Here is a 23,738-nt window from a genome sequence, read left to right as displayed (position 1 = left end):
CCGTTTGGATCGGCACGAATGTTGCACATTTCACGTTGAACCGTGGGGCGCCTCACGATTCGGGTGAAGGGTCAATACATGGAAAAACAAGGGCCCTGTACAGCTAGTGACACGGTAGGACTCACATGTGCTTAAACTGCTAGTGTCATGATTACAGGCTGTATGTGGACGGATCACTGCGATTGATAGCAGAAGGAGAAAGGAACATGGTTGTACCCTCCGCCTAGGATAAAAACCACCTTTCACTTGGGAGTTGTAGACGCACTAGTGGTCAGCTTTTGGCTGGTTTAGTGCAGCATTTAGACTACGCAGTGTGTCATGGTACTGTCAGTATGTACCCTACCAACGCCACTATGTACTAGAAAGTCTGAAAATATCCCCAGTTGCAGCATCTATTGTTAAATATTCGGCAAAGCAGAGAAAAAAAGGACATGTTGATTTATCACCATTTGTAGTTGTGCCACATTTGTTCTTGCCGATTGAAATGTTTCGGAACATCTGTCTTGGCCAAAAGGTTAGGGTTCCCAGTGGTGAGATCCTCACGGTATCAGTCACTATGATAAAATGCCAAGACTCGACCTTGGGACTTCATAAAGTTAGCCAGGTGACAGGTATAGGCAACACTACGTCCTTGAATTTTCTTGGGTAGAGCTAGTCAACTTACCAGCCATTCTTGAACCATGACGTGTTGGAATGCTCTCTCAGTTGTATAATTTTCACTTATTGGTTGGTGCTGATCTTACCTCACTTAGAGCAAGAGGAGTTCATGGTCTATCCCCTCAGTTCTGATTTTTCTACTGAGTACAGTTGTCAGACGGAATGCTGCGTCTCTATCATATAACTGCTCCAGCATTTATCTTCACATGTTTCAGTTCCTTCGAAAAGTACAGTCGATTCTTAGTCTAAAGTTTAATGCTCCTTCGCTTGCAATATCGGACCGACAAACTGGACGTGTAGGCGTTTTGACCGACGGACGAGCTTTTCTCGTCGGGCTCTAGGTTCAACGCAACAAATTGTGTGCAGCGCTGTCGTACCAAGCGAGGTGGACGAAACTTTAAGAACAAATTTTCTGGAGAAATCTGCAGATTTATGTACTGTAACGTGTGTGACGGTACAAAGTGTACCGTGAATTTACCTGTAGTTAATGTAATTTCTAACTTATCTACTGTATATGTGATAGTGTATAACAAATCTGGGATTGACAGAAGCGTCCGATCCCACGCGTCGGCTTTGACCCGTGACGTAAGGATGTTGTGGTGTGTGACGTCATGATGGCGCGGAGTTTGGGTTTTGAGTGTGGTGGGTTTGAAGATGTCGTCGTATTGTGGTTTGTGCTCTCTGGTGGTATGTTCAGGGTTTTCGTTTGTGTGGTGTAGTGGGTTCAGTTTGCTTTTGCTCATTATCCGGAATTGTTAGTGTCGGCTGTTTTTCTAGTGGAATTCGTTTGTGAGTGAACGATTTTGTGTGAAGGTTTAGTGTTGTTCGCTGTACATCTTGTGGTAATTTTAGTAAAATTAATCGGTTGTTTTTGTTCAGGAATGGATATGACGCATAAAATTAAGTGCGCACGTCAAGGGAAGTGTTCGATCCCAAGGTGTGGCTGTGTATGTTGATATTGGTATCGGGAGATGTTTATGAGCTATATAGGCCAAGGGAAGTGTTTGATCCTAATTTATGGGATTGGGAGCTGCTGTTGAGCTATTTAGGTCAAAGGAAGTGTCCGATTCCAGATTATATTTAGTTTTGGGGAGTTTTGTAATGTAGGTTTTTTCGTCGTTTTCGTAGTTTTGTGTGGTTTTGTATGGGGGTGGGTGTCTAAATTTGTTCATATTTAGTTTGCCACCCAAAACACCCCATTTCCCCCGCTTGTCCCCTTAGTGTCATTAGGCTTTTTGTGGAAAGTGTGTTTTTCGATATTATCTCGTCCTCATAATGTGTACTTTATATGCGCCATATTGGAATCGTGGTCTGTCGTTTCCGCCATATTTGTGACGTCATGGGTCAAAGCAGACGGGCGGGATCGGGCGCTTACGTAATTCCCAAATCTGTAGTTTACTCGCTCGTATGGCTAAATGGTTAACGCCCAAGGGCAAGAAATAAAAAAAATGGAGGTTGAAGATGTTTTGATACCTCGTCCGAAGGTTATAGCAATATAAATGCAAGGTATGAAGAACCTTTTCATTCTTTAATGAATCGATAATGGTTTCGTGACATACAAACGTCTACCTTCTGTATTTACGTTTCTAAATTATATTTCCGACACTTACCGGGAGTGAAATCTAAGAACAGAAACATCGACATTCTTTGGACGTTAATTCATAAAACTTACTTGCTTCATTGCTGTAAGGCCTTTAAAAAGGCCAGCCTGTATACATGCCCTCTATGAAGAGTTAAGTTTGGATTTATTGCTTCTAACAATTGATAAATGCTTCGTCTTACGTACATGTCGTTTGTGTGTTCGCCACGATCACATGTAACCTTTCTTTGAATTCGCAATGTTCCTTAAACTCACAGCTCATATTTTATGCTGTATACATAACGTTCACACTATCATCTTTTCTTTCATTTATTTTGTTTTACCGTGGTGTATTTCCTCAATTAACTATAAATGACGTTGCACATTTCACGAATCATTCTCGTTAACAACTGTGGGGATACAGAAGCGTTGAATCTAAGGTCTTCCTAAAATCTGCCAGTGGCTACAAACCGTAACGTAACAGCCTCTCCTCGCAGATTACACCCTCTCTCCCAACTGCTCTTTTCTGTTAAGAATGGTTTAATATTTAGCTGCTCTGTAATGCATGATTCACCCATTCTTGAGTACGAAAATAGTCTGTTCCCAGCTGCTTGAGCAACGGAACGTGAGCGAATTTCTATAATTACATTGGCCACTTCTTTGTACACAGCTTCTTCTCTGCTTTTTCTGCCTTGTTACCTTAAAAGCAGCTGAGGCAAACCCTTGTTTCGGTTTGTGTAAAAACAAGAGCAATCTCGCAGAATATAAATGGAAGAACTAAACACAAATCACAGAAACCAGTCGGCCCGCTGTAATGGCAGAGAGCAATCGGTTGGGACGTGTGTAGGCTGCCACGAAATTGGTCAGTCGGTAAATTGGTGGGTGTATCGACAGTTATTCCTGAAAGACAGTTTCTCAATGACTGTCTAAGGTATGTAGTTCTTAAAGTGTAGGTACAGAAATGGCAAGAGTACGTACCTCCATTTATAGAGACTATATGAAGACTTTCTTGACATTGGAAAGTTTCCAGGGCACACAATTTCAAATGTGGGTGGAATAGCGATATATGCTATTAAGACTAAATATTTCCTTAAACTTGTAACAAAAACGCAATTTTAGACCATTCAGGAGAGTAGGTGAACAACCACTATTGACATGCAAAATATCTACGTGCAGCAGTGAGACTGTAGATGTGAAAGGGCGGTTAGACAAAAGTTCTTTGCGAACGCTAAACGGAGAGTGGCGACACTTTGATATTTTACTTGGCGAGTCATAAAATTCAATGAGTTGCAAAAAAGTCTTTCAGCTGGCTGGAGTAGATGAGGCACTAGAGGTGATTGGCTTTAGACATTCGCAGTCCTCCAGATTAGTTTTCCTAAACTAGAGGGAATGCCGGAGTGGGCACCGTCGAAACCACCACCACCACCACCACCACCACCACCACCACCCCTAGTCTGTTTCCAAAACATCGTTCTCAAGTCGTTTAACACGGATAACAATCCCTCTTCGGCTCGCTTATTTCCTATCACACAGAAGAAAGAGGCGAAGAAACTAACGTAAGTTCGAATACTTAGTGGAGCCCCCAGTTGGAGCGTAACGGTTTACCGTGCCTCGCTGTACTACTGTCACTGATCGTAAATGGAGTTTCTCAGAACGGCAGCTATCTTAGAACATGAAAGAGAAATTCCCAAACAGGAAGGACGTCCTGTATCAGTGTATATGGGGTGGCTCAGGACGAATGGTAAATGTTCAGGGACATCGCAGGAGCAAACGTTCGAAGAAAAAGCTTAGTCAACGTTGCCTCTAAAATGCATACCTTTAGGGCTAAAGTCTTAGCTGCCGCGAAACACGTCTCCTGCTGAAAAATTGCTCATAGCTTGTAAGGTGCGTATTTCAGCCCATGACTACTAGGTATAACTGTTTCAAATGATTGTTCCTGTCATAGCTCTAAATAGTCACCATTCGGTCTTCATGGCATTGGATCGTTACATAACTTACATTTACCGCGAATGTTGCCCAGTGCATAGTCTCAAGCGACTGGAAAATGCCTCAGTGTATGAGGAAAAAAAGAATGTACACACAAAATCAAATATCGTCTCGAGACGAGGTACTGGCAGAATTAAAGCTGTGAGGACGGGGCGTGAGTCGTGCTTGGGTAGCTCATTTGGCAGAGCACTTGCCCGCGAAAGGCAAAGGTCCCGAGTTCGAGTCTCGGCCCGGCACACAGTTTTAATCTGCCAGGAAGTTTCATATCAGCGCACACTCCGCTGTAGAGTGAAAATCTCATTCTAGTAATCATGGTGTTAATAAAAATTCCATCTGTCACCCATGATTATCCCAAATCACGAACCTGAACAGGAATACTATCCTAGTGAATTTAATTCAGTGTCTTTATTATAGAAACACTTATTCGGCAGCTGGAAAAATAGTTGCTTTCTAGTGTTTAAAGTTCAGTTTAATTGTGTGAGAAATACTCCACTTCTAGGGCATTTTTAAATCAGTCTGCAGTAATTTTCTAAAATTTGCTTTACATGAAAAGCTGCCTTAAAATAGTAAAGTTGTTAGTTAAAACGCCGGACATGTGGCCGAGCGGTTCTACGCGCTTCAGTCTGGAACTGCGCGACCGCTACGGTCGCAGGTTCGAATCCTGCCTCGGGCGTGGATATGTGTGATGTCCCTAGGTTAGTTAAGTGGTTCAAAGTTCTAGGGGACTGATGTCCTCAGATGTTAAATCCCATAGTGCTCAGTGCCATTTGAACCATTTTTGTTAGTTAAAAGAAAATTATTGATCTGAAGTGGAAGAGTATAAATTGTTGCATTTACGAACTTTGATCAGAATTACAAAGTTTTATCGGTGTTAATTTCATGAGTGTTTGAATTGGAATTTAATGTTGTTGGCATTTGCACAGCCATCTATATTTTGAGTAGGTTAAGATTGCTCATCAAAGCACATTTGTTGTTTAAAGAGTTAGTTTGTTGTGGTTTACTTAATAATTATTGATGACAATACTTACCGTTTCTCTTAACTTACTTGTGTAGTTTTGTTAATTAGCATGGTTCTTCAAACCATGAGAGTTTATGGGCCCTCGTGTGCTATGCTAGTTGGTTAATGAAGCAAAGCAAAGGCACCTTCACGGCCAGTGTAGTTAGATTTGCATTCTGTTTAATTGCTTAAAACTGAGCTTGAAGAAATATTTACCGTTAGCTATTCTATTGCAGCTTGATTAATGCACAGGCACAGAAGCAGTACGAAGCAATGATGTTGTAGAGTAAGATCATTAATAGACACCCTGATTTAAGTCCGAATCATTCCATGCTCTTTCCTGTTTAGTATTGCTATTAGTTTCATGTGTGTTCGTGATTACGTGTTGTTGAGAGGCATATGTTACTGTTCGCTATTTGATTGGCCATTTGTTTGACTTCTAAGTTAGTAGTACATTTATCTGCAAGGTTAGGTTACTGTGTCTAATAAGGCTGGCGACCGATATTAATACGTAATATTAAAACTTGCTTTTGTGTTAGAAGTCTCTTCGTGACCCACATGTTCACTATTGGTTACATTCTGCTCGAGTGGTTCGGCAGCGAATCCGTCTTATTCTTTCTCATTAGGGTATCTCACGGTCACAACTTTATCCAAAATTCCTCGCAGAGGTTTAACGTTAGCATCGTTCGCCGTCTAAGGTGGTCGGCGTTACCGCTAAAATATGAAAAACAACTCGCGCTTTTGTCAAAGGATCGAGGTAGTCATGTAGATACACGATTTTCTTGACTTCCGAAGTGCATTTGCCTTAGTACCGCATCTGCGTTTGCTAGCGAAAACTTGAGCATATGGGCTATGAAACGAAATTTCTGACTGGATAAAAGATTCCATGATGGGGAGGGCACAGCGTGTTACTTTGGTTGGAGTCATTAGCACATCAAGGAACTTGTGGTGTGCACCAGGGAAGTGTTGGGACATTGGACGTTCCTGTTTGTGTACTACACAGTATTAATAGTAACCTCACGACGCACGGATCACGAATTTACTTCAGACTTTGTACACTTCCAGTAGTTCACTGGGACAACGTGACGTGTAAATAGTAGGGCGTATTACTTTGGTTGGAGTCATTAGCACATCAAGGAACTTCTGGTGTGCACCAGGGAAGTGTTGGGACATTGGACGTTCCTGTTTGTGTACTACACAGTATTAATAGTAACCTCACGACGCACGGATCACGAATTTACTTCAGACTTTGTACACTTCCAGTAGTTCACTGGGACAACGTGACGTGTAAATAGTAGGGCGTATTACTTTGGTTGGAGTCATTAGCACATCAAGGAACTTCTGGTGTGCACCAGGGAAGTGTTGGGACATTGGACGTTCCTGTTTGTGTACTACACAGTATTAATAGTAACCTCACGACGCACGGATCACGAATTTACTTCAGACTTTGTACACTTCCAGTAGTTCACTGGGACAACGTGACGTGTAAATAGTAGGGCGTATTACTTTGGTTGGAGTCATTAGCACATCAAGGAACTTCTGGTGTGCACCAGGGAAGTGTTGGGACATTGGACGTTCCTGTTTGTGTACTACACAGTATTAATAGTAACCTCACGACGCACGGATCACGAATTTAATTCAGACTTTGTACACTTCTAGTAGTTCACTGGGACAACGTGACGTGTAAATAGTAGGGCGTATTACTTTGGTTGGAGTCATTAGCACATCAAGGAACTTCTGGTGTGCACCAGGGAAGTGTTGGGACATTGGACGTTCCTGTTTGTGTACTACACAGTATTAATAGTAACCTCACGACGCACGGATCACGAATTTACTTCAGACTTTGTACACTTCTAGTAGTTCACTGGGACAACGTGACGTGTAAATAGTAGGGCGTATTACTTTGGTTGGAGTCATTAGCACATCAAGGAACTTCTGGTGTGCACCAGGGAAGTGTTGGGACATTGGACGTTCCTGTTTGTGTACTACACAGTATTAATAGTAACCTCACGACGCACGGATCACGAATTTACTTCAGACTTTGTACACTTCTAGTAGTTCACTGGGACAACGTGACGTGTAAATAGTAGGGCGTATTACTTTGGTTGGAGTCATTAGCACATCAAGGAACTTCTGGTGTGCACCAGGGAAGTGTTGGGACATTGGACGTTCCTGTTTGTGTACTACACAGTATTAATAGTAACCTCACGACGCACGGATCACGAATTTAATTCAGACTTTGTACACTTCTAGTAGTTCACTGGGACAACGTGACGTGTAAATAGTAGGGCGTATTACTTTGGTTGGAGTCATTAGCACATCAAGGAACTTCTGGTGTGCACCAGGGAAGTGTTGGGACATTGGACGTTCCTGTTTGTGTACTACACAGTATTAATAGTAACCTCACGACGCACGGATCACGAATTTAATTCAGACTTTGTACACTTCTAGTAGTTCACTGGGACAACGTGACGTGTAAATAGTAGGGCGTATTACTTTGGTTGGAGTCATTAGCACATCAAGGAACTTCTGGTGTGCACCAGGGAAGTGTTGGGACATTGGACGTTCCTGTTTGTGTACTACACAGTATTAATAGTAACCTCACGACGCACGGATCACGAATTTACTTCAGACTTTGTACACTTCTAGTAGTTCACTGGGACAACGTGACGTGTAAATAGTAGGGCGTATTACTTTGGTTGGAGTCATTAGCACATCAAGGAACTTCTGGTGTGCACCAGGGAAGTGTTGGGACATTGGACGTTCCTGTTTGTGTACTACACAGTATTAATAGTAACCTCACGACGCACGGATCACGAATTTACTTCAGACTTTGTACACTTCTAGTAGTTCACTGGGACAACGTGACGTGTAAATAGTAGGGCGTATTACTTTGGTTGGAGTCATTAGCACATCAAGGAACTTCTGGTGTGCACCAGGGAAGTGTTGGGACATTGGACGTTCCTGTTTGTGTACTACACAGTATTAATAGTAACCTCACGACGCACGGATCACGAATTTAATTCAGACTTTGTACACTTCTAGTAGTTCACTGGGACAACGTGACGTGTAAATAGTAGGGCGTATTACTTTGGTTGGAGTCATTAGCACATCAAGGAACTTCTGGTGTGCACCAGGGAAGTGTTGGGACATTGGACGTTCCTGTTTGTGTACTACACAGTATTAATAGTAACCTCACGACGCACGGATCACGAATTTAATTCAGACTTTGTACACTTCTAGTAGTTCACTGGGACAACGTGACGTGTAAATAGTAGGGCGTATTACTTTGGTTGGAGTCATTAGCACATCAAGGAACTTCTGGTGTGCACCAGGGAAGTGTTGGGACATTGGACGTTCCTGTTTGTGTACTACACAGTATTAATAGTAACCTCACGACGCACGGATCACGAATTTACTTCAGACTTTGTACACTTCTAGTAGTTCACTGGGACAACGTGACGTGTAAATAGTAGGGCGTATTACTTTGGTTGGAGTCATTAGCACATCAAGGAACTTCTGGTGTGCACCAGGGAAGTGTTGGGACATTGGACGTTCCTGTTTGTGTACTACACAGTATTAATAGTAACCTCACGACGCACGGATCACGAATTTACTTCAGACTTTGTACACTTCTAGTAGTTCACTGGGACAACGTGACGTGTAAATAGTAGGGCGTATTACTTTGGTTGGAGTCATTAGCACATCAAGGAACTTCTGGTGTGCACCAGGGAAGTGTTGGGACATTGGACGTTCCTGTTTGTGTACTACACAGTATTAATAGTAACCTCACGACGCACGGATCACGAATTTACTTCAGACTTTGTACACTTCTAGTAGTTCACTGGGACAACGTGACGTGTAAATAGTAGGGCGTATTACTTTGGTTGGAGTCATTAGCACATCAAGGAACTTCTGGTGTGCACCAGGGAAGTGTTGGGACATTGGACGTTCCTGTTTGTGTACTACACAGTATTAATAGTAACCTCACGACGCACGGATCACGAATTTAATTCAGACTTTGTACACTTCTAGTAGTTCACTGGGACAACGTGACGTGTAAATAGTAGGGCGTATTACTTTGGTTGGAGTCATTAGCACATCAAGGAACTTCTGGTGTGCACCAGGGAAGTGTTGGGACATTGGACGTTCCTGTTTGTGTACTACACAGTATTAATAGTAACCTCACGACGCACGGATCACGAATTTACTTCAGACTTTGTACACTTCCAGTAGTTCACTGGGACAACGTGACGTGTAAATAGTAGGGCGTATTACTTTCTGGATTTCGAGATTATCGGGAGAAGTTCTACGCGTCAGTGGTGTATGGGTGTGTTGTTACCCTGAGCACGAGCTGATGGCGGTCACATAGTTAGCGTTGAAACTCAGTAATGGCTGGAGCGCTGGATCGAGTCCCGCCTACCGTTTTCCAATTTATACTACTTCAGCATTGGTCATATTTTACATCTCTAAGGTAAGACACGTGTACTTGAATGAACTAACATTCGGTTTCCAATGTTATGTGCCATGTTTGAAGCAAATCCGTGAGTGGGACGTCGTGGCCTCCTTGTCAGATTTTAGCAGATGACTTACATCCAGTGAAGTAGTGCCTGAAAAAAAAAACTGCACAAATACTCAGTGGAATGCTGAAAAGATTTCAAAATAGTACTGTCTAAAGCAGCTGGCAGACTTCAGTTTGTTAGAGCACTAGGGAAGTGCAATCAGATTCCACAGGAGGCTGCTCATAAGTCGTGTGACCCATCCTAGAATATTGCTAAAGTGTGTGGAACCCATATGAGGCAGGACTAGTGGTGGCCACAGAACAAACACAAAGGCCTCAACGAATGGTTGCAGGTTTGTTTCTCTCGTAGGAGAGTCACGGATAAGATGAAAGAACAGTTCAGGCAAATGCTTGTAGATAGGTGGAAACTATACCGTGTTCATGATGATGAATCTACGAAAATAGTTCAGCCCCCTTGAGAAGACTCAAGTAGGGATCACGAGGACAAGGTGAGACTGACGTCAGCGCGCACGCAAAGGCGTTTAAACATTCTCCCTGCACCCCAAGCGTGGCGAGGTCGGGGAGCAGCTGCGGCACTCGTAATTGTATTGGAACTGCCCTTTGCTGTGCACTTGAGCAGTTTGCTGGGTAGAGAAGTAAATGTGCAGTCTAAATGGCGTTGTGTGCAGTGTCATCGAATTACCAGCTATCAGAAGTACGTGGTCATATATTCCCTGAAATGTAAACATGAGCTATTTCAGTTCCTAGCAGTCATCGCAAGCAATTTCGTTTCGTAGCGTGTGCCATCTGGAGTGCGATGCTGATAGTATGCGTAGTGTTTTGGGAAATCGTGTTGCAATGAGTGGTCTTGGTGAGTTGCATTATTCAAACAAAAATAGCTATTCCAATTATAGGTAATTTCCTTGCAGCTGTACCTCATTTTGCTATCTTACTTATTGACTAGCGAATCCAGCAATGCTTCACAATTGTTAAAAAGGTATAGGAATTACAGTGTGTTCCACTCTTCCCTCTGACCATCCCTTCTTGTACACTAACTCCACTATCTAACTCCCCCCCCCCCCCTCCGTCCCCCGCTCGCAATCCATCTGCTTCTCCTTTCCCGCTTGCTCTCACCTCGAGCCTCGTGTATCAAAATCAGATGACTTAATACGACCCCACACACTGACCCGCCTGCTTACTGTTTCGCAGCAGACAACCGTGTGAGGCCAGCAGCAATGGAAGGACAGCCCGGTCGTGTGATGGAGGCGGCGGCGGCAGCCGCTGAGGAGGAGCAGCAGCCTCGCGAGGGCAGAGATCTGCCAGGGCCGTCTCGTGAAGGCAGGGACCCGGCCGCCGCGACGCAGGTAGCGTATACCCTCTGATGTCTCTAACATAGCCCAGTAATGGGGAAAAAAGTTACAGTAGTATCAGAAGGTGTGGATGTGTCAGTTTTTGATGTGCTTCATTGCCCTCCACAACCTCCATAAAATTAGTGGTGCAGCTCTGTTAATGTACTTTCTGCATTTTTCTGAAGTCATCAACATGATTCAACTATTTATTAGTTGCTAGTACAGTGCTTCTGGTGTCTAAAAAGAGCGAATGTTGTCGTGGGCAGATACGTCTCTCGAACAGTTTGCTGCATAAAGCTCAGAAGGCCACGGTCTGTCCATTAAATGCTGAAGTCCACACACAGTGAAGCTCCTCGTCTTCCTGCATAGCCCACACTTTCCAAAGCGTTCTCGCACATCCATTAGCAATACTTTTTAAAACATACACTACTGGCCATTAAAATTGCTACACCAAGAAGAAATGCAGATGATAAACGGGTATTCATTGGACAAATATTACTAGAACTGACATGTGATCACATTTTCACGCAATTTGGGTGCATCGATCCTGAGAAATCAGTACCCAGAACAACCACCTTTTAACATTTTTAAAATGTTAAGGATAATAAGTTGCCGTCTCTTCATCTAAGAATAGATGATGAATGTAGCTAGCCGCTAACTTTGTGTAATGTCTTGTCTGTATAGACGTATATCTGTTGCCTTTAAGATCCCTTCACCTTCACACATTAATCTATAAGACAGGCGAAAAGTTAGACTAATGGAGGATTATTAGTATTCTCTTTTCATTCGCTCTCTCTCTTTCTCTTTTATCTATGTACAGTTTTTAACATATTTCATTACGTGAAATCAGCCAGATAGAATCGTTGGAGTCATTCGTCTTGGTCATCAGCGGCTGGCTTGCTGTAAGAGATCTTTACATTTATTATTACTGTTAAACACTGCATTCAGTCGGGAGAATCAATCGTGTGGACAATTTGTTCCTTTTACGAAAGATTGCGAATTCCAGATGTGTAAGAAGCCTTTTTGGACGATTTAACACTCAGTGGTTGCAGGCTCTCTTAGACACAGCTGAAACTTCCCCACTAATTACAGGGCCAACGTGATCATCAAATGATTCAGAAAAAACTCATACATTCATTCACTCCAGAACAAGTCACAAACCTTATTTATGAAGGAAATTGTGTATTCAATCCATCTCCATTACATGTCCAGGTCTCCGGTGATTCCACGTCTTAATTATTTTCCGTTGACAGTCTCTTTCTCTTCAAACAAACCGCTAGCGGCACAAATGTTAATTGGCTCGCTTTAGCGAGAAGAAAAGCAAAATATGTATCTCTCAGAAACACGTCAATCCCTCAACAGATACTTCAGAAGCTGTCCTAGTTACCACTCTAACAACCATGGAGAATGCATATATGCATCTGTTATTTCAAAGAATAAACGCACTAGAAAATACTTCGGCGTCGTCGAGCTGTCGCCGCATATGTTACGAGAAAATCAGATCAGATACTTTTCCAAAGTGAATGAATGTGGATGGTTTGATTGACAGTGATTAATTGGTGCGTGGTAGAGGGTATTTTCTGTGGGGACATTACAACCTCTGGCCGTAATAACTGCCCATGCATCTTCAACACGATACCACAGTTCATGCAACATGCGGTCGTGCATTATCCTGCTGAAATGTAGGGTTTCGCAGGGATCGAATGAAGGGTAGAGCCACGGGTCGTAACACATCTGAAATGTAACGTCCACAGTACAAAGTGCCGTCAATGCGAACAAGAGGTGACAGACGTGTAACCAATGGCACCCCATACCATCACGCTGGGTGATACGCCAGTATGGCGATGACGAATACACTCTTCCAAAATGCGCGTGCACAACGATGTCTCCAAACACGGATGCGACCAACATGATGCTGTAAACAGAAGCTGGATTCATCCGAAGAAATGTTTTGCCATGCGTGCACTCTGGTTCGCAGGCGCTCCTGTCTGTGATGCAGCCTCAAGGGTAACCGCATCCATGGGCTCCGACCTGATAGTCCATGCTGCTGCAAACGTCGTCGGAACTGTTCGTGCAGATGGTTGTCTTGCAAACGTCCCCATCTGTTGACTCCGGGATCGAGACGTGGCTGCACGATCCGTTACAGCAATGCGGTTAAGATTTCTGTCATCTCGACTGCTAGTGATAAGAGGCCGTTTGCATCCAGCACGGCGTTCCGTATTACCCTCCTGAACCCACAGTTTGATAGGCATCAGCCACCCAGAGATCATTTAATTCGACTTACAGCGTTGTGCATTAGCAGCAAAGAACGGTGGAGAGAGAACGTTCGCTAGCTTAGTGAAGCTGTAACTTAAATTGTGGCGCTGATATTTACTCATGTTTACACTGCGGCTGCAAAGGAGGCACACTGACAAAGCTAAACGAGGAATTGCTGTAATTTTTAACATTGCTGTATTGCTTCGTGGCTAATCAATTTTTGGGTAAGATACGACTTCAAAAGCACTCTACTCCAGTTCCTTCATTAGTAGCTACTTTTCGTCGTAATTAACTTATGGTATAGGTCGAAAATTGAAGTCTTGGACGAGGCTTGCTTTCGGCTGAAGTATGATCAGGCGTTAATCACTTGTTTTCTCATACTGAGAAACTAGGAGCGCTCTGTGAGTAACTTGGTAAAAACTTCAAATAGCAAAGATCACGTAAATTTGTTCATTTATGACAACAGGTTTCCGTTGTTAAAACTGTCTTCTGGTTTCCAGAAAATTGTTGCAGAACATGTTTGTTACAATGTTATCCCATGTTATTACGAAGGATAGAATATAGCACATCTTACAAAGGTTTGTCAGTAATTAGTGTAAATTTTTATTTCCGACCAACCTTTCTATAGTGCTAAATTTTGTTAATCGTAAAAAGCATGAGGTTCTAACTCAAAGTATACACTTCGTAAAATATTTTCTGAACACAGGAAAACGAAAGTTAGTCTGTCGAAACTGTTTCTCAAAAATATACGGATTGCTAATCTTCGCTACTGCAGTTTCTTACTAAAGTCTTCGTTAAATCTGGTTTTCTTCCAGTGCGATGTAGGTAGTTCTGCAATAGATTGCACGGTTATCTAACTAGAAAAAAATTGAGGCTATATATACACGGAGTTCCTGTAATTTCGGCAATGACCAGTCGAAACGGAGAGTGGCGCTTAAATTTCCCAAATCTTAGGCAGTGCTACCGTCTTCAAACAGGACTCGTGTAATGCAGTCATGCATGCTTCTCTACACCGCGCAGGCTGGTCTCTGTGCATCTAATGCAGTCTATAGCCATTCGAAGACACTCAGTATGATAGTCCTTGTCTCCCTCTAAGATGGTTCCGATCTCATACTTCCCTGCATTGCCAAACTGACTGTTCCTAGATTTTACTGCGTGTCAACCTGCTACTCGTCCTCTAAGGCTATTTTCTAAGCAATTGCAGAGAAAATAACTTCAGTGCACAAGTTGACCAGGTGGGGGGACCAAACCGTGTGGCAGTCTCCCCTTTTCTCGAAGGGGATCTACTGTTCTGTCGGCTTAGAGTTGGCCACATGTCACATCCTACGATGTGTGGATCCATCCCAGTCAGGGTGGTGCGCGTTGACAGTGGTCCAGATGCTACTGGACTGCCATCAAATATGCCACCTAACTGCGAACCAAACTTGCTGACACGCTCTTCTGTTCTAGCGGACGACATCCAAACAGCTGATCGGGTTTTAAGTTTTACCTGAGAAGGCGGCATCTACTCTGTAGGGTAGTGTGCACTGGCCGCAGTCGGCCGCTTGAAGGTCTGCAGGAGTGCCCTGCCACCAGCTCCGAACCAGAGGACTCACAGCTGCCCTTGCTCGGTGGCCCGGCCTGCCTCACAACCTCCCCACCTTTTCAGTTCTTCTTTTTACATCTACCGTTTGTTTACTGTCTCGTCTACATGGATACTCTGCAAACCACACTCAAGTGCCTGGCAGAGGGTTCATCGAATCACCTTCACAATACTTCACCATTATTCCACTCTCGAACAGGGCGCGGAAAAAAATCAACAATTGTCTTCCCGTGTGAGCTCTGATTTCGCTTAGTTTGATCGTTTCTCCCTATGTAGGTTGGCGTGAACGAAATGTTTTCACATTCGGGGCAGAAAGTTGGTGACTGAAATTTCGTGAGAAGTTTCCGCCGCAACGAAAACTCCTTTTAGTGGTGTCCATCTCAAACCGTGTACTATATCAGTCACACGCTCTCCCCTATTTCGCGATAATACGAAACGTGCTGCCTTTCTTGGAACTCTCTCGATGTACTCTGTTAATCCTATCTGGTGAAGATCCCACACCGCGCAGCAGTGCTCCAGAAGAGGACGGACAAGAGTTTTGTAGGCTTTAGTAGATCTGTTACATTTCTGTGTTCTGCCAATGAAACGCAGTGTTTGGTTTGCCTTCCCCACAAAATTTTTTGTCGTTTCCAATTTAAATTGTTCGCAATTGTAATTTCTAGGTATCTAGTTGAATTTACAGCCTTCAGATTTGGCTGACTTGGGGTGTAACAGAAGTTTAACGGATTGCATTTAGCACTCAGGCTGACGTCACACTTTAGGGCCAATTGCCAATTTTCGCACTTGACAGGTATTTTTCCCATATTTTGCGATTTTTATCTGATTTTATTAGATAAGTGACAGCGTCATCTGTAAACAACCTAAGACGGCTGCTCAGGTTGTCTCCTAAATCATTTATATAGATAAGGAACAACGGAGGGGCGATAAGACTACCTTGTGGAGTGCCAGAGATCACACCTGTTTAGCTCGATGACTTTCCGTCAGTTACAACGCACTGCGAACTCGGACAGGAAATCGCGAATCCAGTCACATAAGACACGATATTCCATAAGCACGCAATTTCATTACAAGACGCTTGAGTGGTACAGTGTCGAAAGCCGTTTGGAAATCTAGAAATATGAAATCAATTTGAAATCCTTTGTCAATACGCTCAACCTTCTTGTAAGTAAAGACCTAGTCGTGTTTAACAAAAACTACCTAAATCCATGTTGACTGTGTGTAAATAGACAGTTCTCTTAGAGGTAATCCAAAATCCCGCTGCATATCGACGTTAATGATATGGGCATGTAATTTAGAGGATTACTCCTACCTTCCTCGAATATTTTTGTGGTCTGTGCAGCTTACCATTCTTTCGGTACGCATCTTTTGTCGAACGAGCGGTTTATATGATTATGTAGGGAGTTATCGTATCAGCATATTCTGAAATGAACATAACTGGTATACTGTCTGGACCAGAAGACTGGCTTCTGTTAAGTGATTTTGAGTTAATTCACTATCCCGAGGATATCTACTTCTGAGTTACTCATGTTGTCAGCTGTTCTTGATTAGAGTTCCGGAATATTTGCTTTGTCTTCTTTGGTGAGGGTTCATCCTTTACATTTTATCAACGTATCCGCTTTGTTTTGTTGTAATGGAAGGTGAGGAAACGGTGATATGATGCAAAGGGTCTCTTTCACATCGCATAATATCCTAGAGTCCTCCGACTGCTTCTGGGTGGGGTCACATCACTCCTCGCCAGCTACACCCTCTTACCCTCCCCCGTCACTCCTGTTACTTCTCTCTTGATTCTCATTCCGTTAAAATAGTTCTTTAGGACGTCTTCTTACGTCCATCCGAGAAGGCTCTTCCCAGGTTGTCGTAGTTTGGACCTTTAAACACGATTAACCTAGTCGAACTGAGAGGAAGAAACCATTGAATTTCATTGCCATATCAGCTCCCGATCTCGCACCTTATCAGTATTCTTCTGATATATTTCTAAAGGTTGTAGTCTCGTGTTACCGCTTGTTGTCCACAGATAGGCTTCTAGAAATGTTCCTCAAATATTATTAAAAATTAAAATTGAATTATATTTGGACAAATTTTTCAGAAATTTTCTTGCTAATGCATCTTAAATCATTCCCTGCTTAAACCACTGTCAGCTACTTAATTGCTGAGCTTGACCTCATACAGAACAAATTTCATGAACTTCTTTGTTTATATTAAACTGACTTCTATTCACGACATGGCCCGTAGGGCTAAACTGATCTTTAATCTGACAGTTGCATGTGATCACGAAACTTGTTGCTTCCTGTCCGTGAACTGTTTGAATTCCTCCTTGGTTTCATTCACAGCTCGCTCAATCTACAGGTTGAATAACGAGGTGAACGCGCTGCAGCCCTGACTCATTGGGTTCACCACTGCAGCCTGGTATCGGCAGCTGTCCGCTGGTTGCTCTGTAGTGACCCTCCCATACGCCGTGAGGAAAAATTGCGCTTACATGCGTTTGTACTTGCAGGAGGCGCAGATGGTCACTGAGGCGGGCCCAGCTGCCAGTGCAACTGACAGCGACGACACGACGACGACGACGACGCCGCCGCCGCCGCCGCCGCCATCACTGATACCGCCAGAAGAGCGGGGGACGTCCTCCGCCGGCCGCGATATGCCGGAGCTGGAGTTTACTGCGGTACGTGGCGGTTAAAGTTAAGAAAATCGTTCTGTTGTTTGCAAAAGTCCACTCAGCCCATCTATCAGGACTGCCAGCCATACGGTGACGGGTTGTCGACGCAAACCAGCGTTTCCAGCGTACGCCCACTACCAGAATTTCCAGTAGCGACATCCACAGTGATATTAACCCTGCAACCTCGGAAGAATATAGGTCCATTCAAGATTACTGCTTGAGCTGTTCCAGTGCCTCCAAGTTTATTTTCGAGGCTTATAATACGTTTGTAGACTGGCATGCGGTGGCGACGTTGACGATACACACGTCGACGGGGAATAGTGCAACCCGCTTGGCGCCAGGCCGGCGCACCAGCAGACGCGCGCTGCTGGTGCTACTATAGCGCGCGTACGGGATAACTCCCGGCCGCCGGTGCCTGCAGAGTCTAAGTCCGTTATCAGTGCGTTACGTAATCCAGGTCACTCGTCGCCTATATAAGCGGGCAGTGCACGTCGGCGGAACCATTCCGCTGTGAGCTCTATCTTCAGAGAGGCAGCTTCTTTGACCTCCCAATCAAGGCTGTTACGGCACCTGCGCACGATGCCGTGTAGTCTACACTGCTCCTGTGCAGGATCGAGGCCTGGCTGCCCGTATGTAGTGAAGTCACAGCGTGTTACACACAGGCGTGGGCGAGAAGGCACTATAAATTATCAGTGCCTTTTCCATCATGGGAATTCAATGCAGTTCTGTGGTTGGCATGTCCTGCTGTTTAAATTAGCTGTAGAGGGACTGAGGTGGAATAAAAACTGTAAATACCCATCTGAAATACTACTTGACGCACAATTAACCGTAAGCTCGATTACCTGCTTAATTTTAGAGCTCCAGTGAAATGTGCTGTTTTGGAGCCTGATATTTCAGAAATAAAGCTTTCCTATCACATGGTACAAAAACATCGAGTACCAGGGAGCGGAGAAAAACATCGAAACACAAAACACAATTCATTAGCATATAATACGAGGTAGGGAAACATATGTCATTCAAAACACTTTCACTGGGCTTGGATGCCCCTCTGGTGTTGGGGGCTAGAGTAGACCTGTGCTCCCTCCTTGCCTATGCAACTGTCTCTTCATTGGGTCAAGTTTTTCACTTGCCTTGACTGTTCTTTGGACTTGTGAGAGTTTTCTCTTACTCTTTTTAATGCTTTTCCACCAAGTTTTTTGGCTCTCAATTTTGGTCCCCATTTTGGGTTTCACCTTCACTACCCAAATTTTCACTGAAATGTGGTGCATTAACTCTCCACTGTCCATTGTTATCTTTCACACCTACCAGTCAAGTTGATCTACCTCTCCACCCAAAACCCACAGCTGCAACCAGTCCATTTTGGAGGGGATGCCATGTACCCTCTTGGTGATAGCCCCCTGACAACGCAGCAATAGCACTGCTGATGCCTGAGCTGTAACAGTCAGCCAAGGAGTAGGTGCCTGTCTACTTGGGGGACTGGGACACGGGGCAATGGCTACTCTACCAGCTCGCCTTTGCCTTGGCTGTGATGCCAGCAGGAAGAGCCTCCAGAGTGGCGTCAGGCTGAATGATCCGCAATGAAACAGATCAAACGTAATGGTCGCAGTGCCAGCATGGTGGTCTCATTATTCAGGAGCAGTGATTTTTAATGCAGGAGCTTGTAACATTAACCATGCCTCAAGACGAGAGCCAGGCAAGAAGAAATGAGTGGACAGTTCGGATTTCTTGGTTTGTTCCAGCACTGATGGTGGGTCTTTGGCTACAAATAAGCCTATGTTTCTCGTTGAAAATATTGATATATTGGGGATGTTGCGACAATAGATGAGAAATGGGTCTTTGCTGATCAAAACGTTGTACGTCAACCGATCATGAGCACTTCAGGCCTGTGTAAAGTTAGCAGATACACCAGTCACCATTTCTCTATATAACTTCAACAGAATTCAGGCTGTTACCTTTCATAGAGACCTAAAGCTGGGGCAGTGTGGAGTCCATTTTGTTCGCCACATCGAGAAGGGACCCAAGGATAATAGCAGACATGGGATCTTCTATCCTAGCCTTTGACAGCAGCATTTTACCACATAAGGTTGTCGTGGTTTATAGGTCTGATGTCATGCCTTACTTTCCTCCTCCGATGAGATGTTACATGTCAAACATTTAGACAAATGCCCTCCCTCTGTTTTAATAAGGCTATTGTAGGGCATGTGGGTGGGTGTCAGAGTTCAACCTTTGTGATACCTGTCAGGAACCGCACCCTCATCATTCACTGCAATGCTCAGTGTTAACGAGGGGGAAGAAAATTCTAGAAAATAGCTCTGACCGCTGTCTTATCAGGATGCAATGGAAAAGTTTGAACGACTCTATTCAACTAATACGGTCTCCAATTTTGTGTCTGTCGTGTCACAGGCCACACACCACACAATGACAGCCTTGTATGACACCTCTGTGCACTGCTGATACTCCAGGGCCTGTCCTAAAGTTGGGGGGGGGGGGGGATGCGGTGGTAACGTAAGACTCCCTCATCCCCTAAAACTATAGCACCAGTGGTTCCCAAACCATTGGTGAAGCCATAGATGCCTCGTCATCCTCCGGCATCGGCAATGACATCTATTAAGGTGCACCCCCTCAAGACAAGTACCACTAGCCATAGGCTGTGGACAGAAGTACAGATCCCTTTACTCCCAGAAAAAATGGGAAATCTTCACAGAAATCGGTCAGAAGTCTAAGAAGGCTAAGCAGAGAATACACATTTTTTCTGAAGCTTCGGATGTGCCGCTCCCCAGCCCTGCAGCAGTTGGACCTATGCACATGGACGTCGGATTACGCAATAAGGTGGACTACGACCTCACAGTGAAATAATCACACCCATATTTTCCATTCGTCGCTTTCTCAGATCTGACAGCGACGGTCCTTCAAGGAAATTGTAACAGGTACTACAGCCATTTGCCTGGACTCTGCTATTTGCTACTTACTCCGTAATTGGAATAGCGCTCCAGGAAACACTTTGCAGCAATATACTTTTCCCTGCTCTGAAAAACTACCACCCCTAATGTGCCAATCGCTTTAATGTCTATGTCCGGTGGGGTCTGTACCCTCATACACTTTGATATTCAGTCAGCAGGTGTCCCAATGCTGCACTACAGCGCATGGCCATTAGTGTCTCAGTTCCCATGACAATATTTAATGTTCATCTACCTCCAGAGGAACCTCTCCACTATCACGAGCTGTTAGTGGCACGGCATCTTGCCCCCTTATTCTTACTGGGGGACTTTAATGACAATGATACTCCGTGGGCGGCTACGCTGTCTCAGAGGCTGAGAAGCAGACCACCACCTTTAAGACTTGGATGTCTGTCTACTAAACACTGGAGCTGCAATAAATCTGTGTGGCCCACGGAACATTTTCCGCTATTGACCTCGCAATTTGCGGTCGGAGTATCTTACTCTGATCCAGTGGTGCGTTCATGGCGATCTTCGTGACAGCGACCATTTTCCTATAGTTCTCTACCTCTCCACTCAGACATCAAGAACATACTACACCTTGGTCGCTTCAGAAAGCTGATTGGCAGGGTTCCTCCTCTACAGCCACTTTTTCAGCCAGTCATGTGATGGATACCAACAAACTGGTAGAGGATACTGTTGATACTGTTATTCATGCTGCAGCACAATGATACCATCCCTACTCCAGACCCATCTGGACGACCACCAGTGCCATTAGGGAACGCCGCAGGGCACTTAAAACGCACAAGCGCTATCCCTCCATGGGTAATTAAGAGCATTAAAGAGACAGGGCGAAAACGGGGCTTCTAATAAAGAAATGGAAGCAGAAGTGTTGACAGAAATAGGTCTCAGCTATGCGATCGCATTTGCGGCCACTCACGATCTATTGAGATTCCTTGCTTCTTGTCAATGGTAGCATCTGCACTGATCCTATGTTACTTGCCGAATGTTTTGTAGCACACGCGCTGAAGTGTCCGGTTGCATTAATTACCATCCTCATTTCCTGGCTCGGAAACATCTTGCTGAGCGCCGGTCGCTATCTTTCCATGCATATAGCTCGCTATCATATGATGTCCCTTTTAGTGAATGGGAGCATCGCAGCGCTTTGCTAGTGTCGCGATAAGGCTCCTGGACCTGACAAAATCCACAACCAAATGCTGAGACATCTTCGTGTCTACAGCATGAAACATAACCTCGGGCTTCTTAATCGCGTTTGGCGGGAGAGAGTATATCCATCTCTGTGGCGGGAAGATATTGTTCCTGCCCTGAAACCGGGAAGGGACCCACATTGTAACTTCAGGCAAGTCTCTCTGAAGAGTGTACGCTATTCAAACGAATGGTTAACCGCCGTCTTTGTTGGTGCCTTGAAGCTGGAGAGCATATATCAAGATTCTAAAATGGCTTTCGGGCTTTCTGGTCCCCAGATCACCTGGTTCATTTGGTATCCACAGCCAATAATTCTTTCACACACAGCCAGTACCTGATTGCTGTGTTCTTTGACCTACAAAAGGCACAGGATTTCACTTGGTGACATCACATCCTAACCACACTGCATGAGTAGAGTTTCTGTGGTAGTTCAGATTTTTATCCAATCTCGCTGACTTTTTCGGGTCCAGAAAGGTTAAACCGTCAGCTACCAATATCTACAGGAAACTGAAATCCATCAGGGATCGGTTCTGAGCGTAACACTGTATATTATCGCCATCAATGGTATTGTAAATGTAGTGGGCCCCACAGTCTCTCTCTGGGACTGCAAATGGATGAATTTGGCCAGCACTATGCCTTTGAAACACTGCACACAGCTGAGTGCCAACTTCAGGGGGCTGTCTTCAGAGTTCATGATAAGGACCCTGAATCACAGCTATCAATTTTCTCCTGCAAAATCACGAGTTATGCATTTTTGTCGACTCCAGACTGTGTACCTGTTCCCATAAACTTATCTTCGTGACCAGTTAATTGAAGTCGTTCAAGCTTTTCAGTTCTTGGCTATTTCATCTGAAAGGAGCTAACTGGGCAGCCGTCCACCAGATAAAGGCAACTTGCATGAAGGACCTCAATGCTCTGTTTTCTTAGTCGCTCCTCATGAGGCGCGGACTGCGCAGTTCTGGGATTTTACAAAGTGCTGATTTTATCCCACTTGGTCTGTAGATTTGTTGCGTATGAATACTAAGCTTGCTGGGCCCTGTTCACCACATTGGCGTGCAGTTGCAATGAGGGTGTTCTGTGTGAGTCTTATTAACACCCTACTGGCGAAAGCCGGTGTCCCACCACTACAGGTTAGGTGGGAGCAGCTTCTAGCAAGTCAAGTAATCACAATCTGTCAGATGACGCCTTATGGCACTCAACTCTGTCCCACGACCAACAGTTCAGACTGCTTGCGCATCGACCAAAACTGGTAGACCAGCTGGGTTCCGACTCCATATTCTACTGAAGGTCCGCCAACAGCCTCCATTAGTTTGATTCTAGAGCTCCCTCTACATTCCTCCTATTGTATGTACCATGTTGCCATATCTCAGGCTTTGCAGTATGTCAAATCCAAGGCCGCGACGAAGTTTCTGGTCTGTAGAGATTCCATGAGATGCTTAAAAGCATAACAATGTCCTATCCAAAACGTCTTTTGGTAGAAAATACCCAGGACCTACTGGTTGACCTCTACAGATCGTTTTGACAACTTTTTCGTGCGTTTTAAGTGTACCACAGTTTTATCGTTGTTTATACAGATAAAGCCAGCAAGAGAATGTCCTTGGTTGTTGCGCTGTTTTCCCTGATACGGTTCTTAAAGTGCGTCTTCCAGGACAATTTACAAATCATGATGCTGAGTTATATGGCATTCTGATGGCACTATATGGTTCACTGTAAAAGGTTTGTCTGTTCAGACTGTTAGTGCGCTGCAAGCACTTAACGAAATTTATCCAGTAGACCCACTGATTCAGCTCATCCGTGACTCCTTACGGCAGCTCCAACACTATGGCAAGGAGATTCTTTTACTGGGTACCTGGCCACACATGGATACGGGAAAATATGGCCAGCAAAGCCGCCAAGGAGGGATGTCGGGATGATGCTGTTCATCGGTGTCCCATACAGTTGCACGAGATAATCTTTTTCTGACGCATCATGTCAGTGCGAGACTGAATGGTTGCAGGTGACAGAAAACAAGTTGCAGTTGCTCAAATCTACCA

The 23,738-nt window shown here is 44.4% G+C and overlaps 1 protein-coding gene across 1 annotated transcript in view; it reads left to right on the top strand.

Annotated features, from left to right (window-relative positions):
- Positions 1 to 3,625: 3,625 nt before the first annotated feature.
- Positions 3,626 to 23,738, top strand: part of LOC126195785 (atherin-like) — a 45,628-nt gene continuing 25,515 nt past the window's right edge. The window contains exons 1-3 of the mRNA XM_049934419.1: positions 3,626 to 3,692; positions 10,930 to 11,084; positions 17,402 to 17,569. Of these exons, the coding sequence (XP_049790376.1) occupies positions 3,626 to 3,692; positions 10,930 to 11,084; positions 17,402 to 17,569 (390 nt within the window). The remainder of the gene's footprint in view (positions 3,693 to 10,929; positions 11,085 to 17,401; positions 17,570 to 23,738) is intronic.

This window comes from Schistocerca nitens, chromosome 7 (genome assembly GCF_023898315.1).
Source record: "Schistocerca nitens isolate TAMUIC-IGC-003100 chromosome 7, iqSchNite1.1, whole genome shotgun sequence".
Classification (NCBI taxonomy): Eukaryota; Metazoa; Arthropoda; class Insecta; order Orthoptera; family Acrididae; genus Schistocerca; species Schistocerca nitens.
Note: the sequence above shows the minus strand (reverse complement) of the source record. Positions and strands in the feature narration are given on the sequence as shown.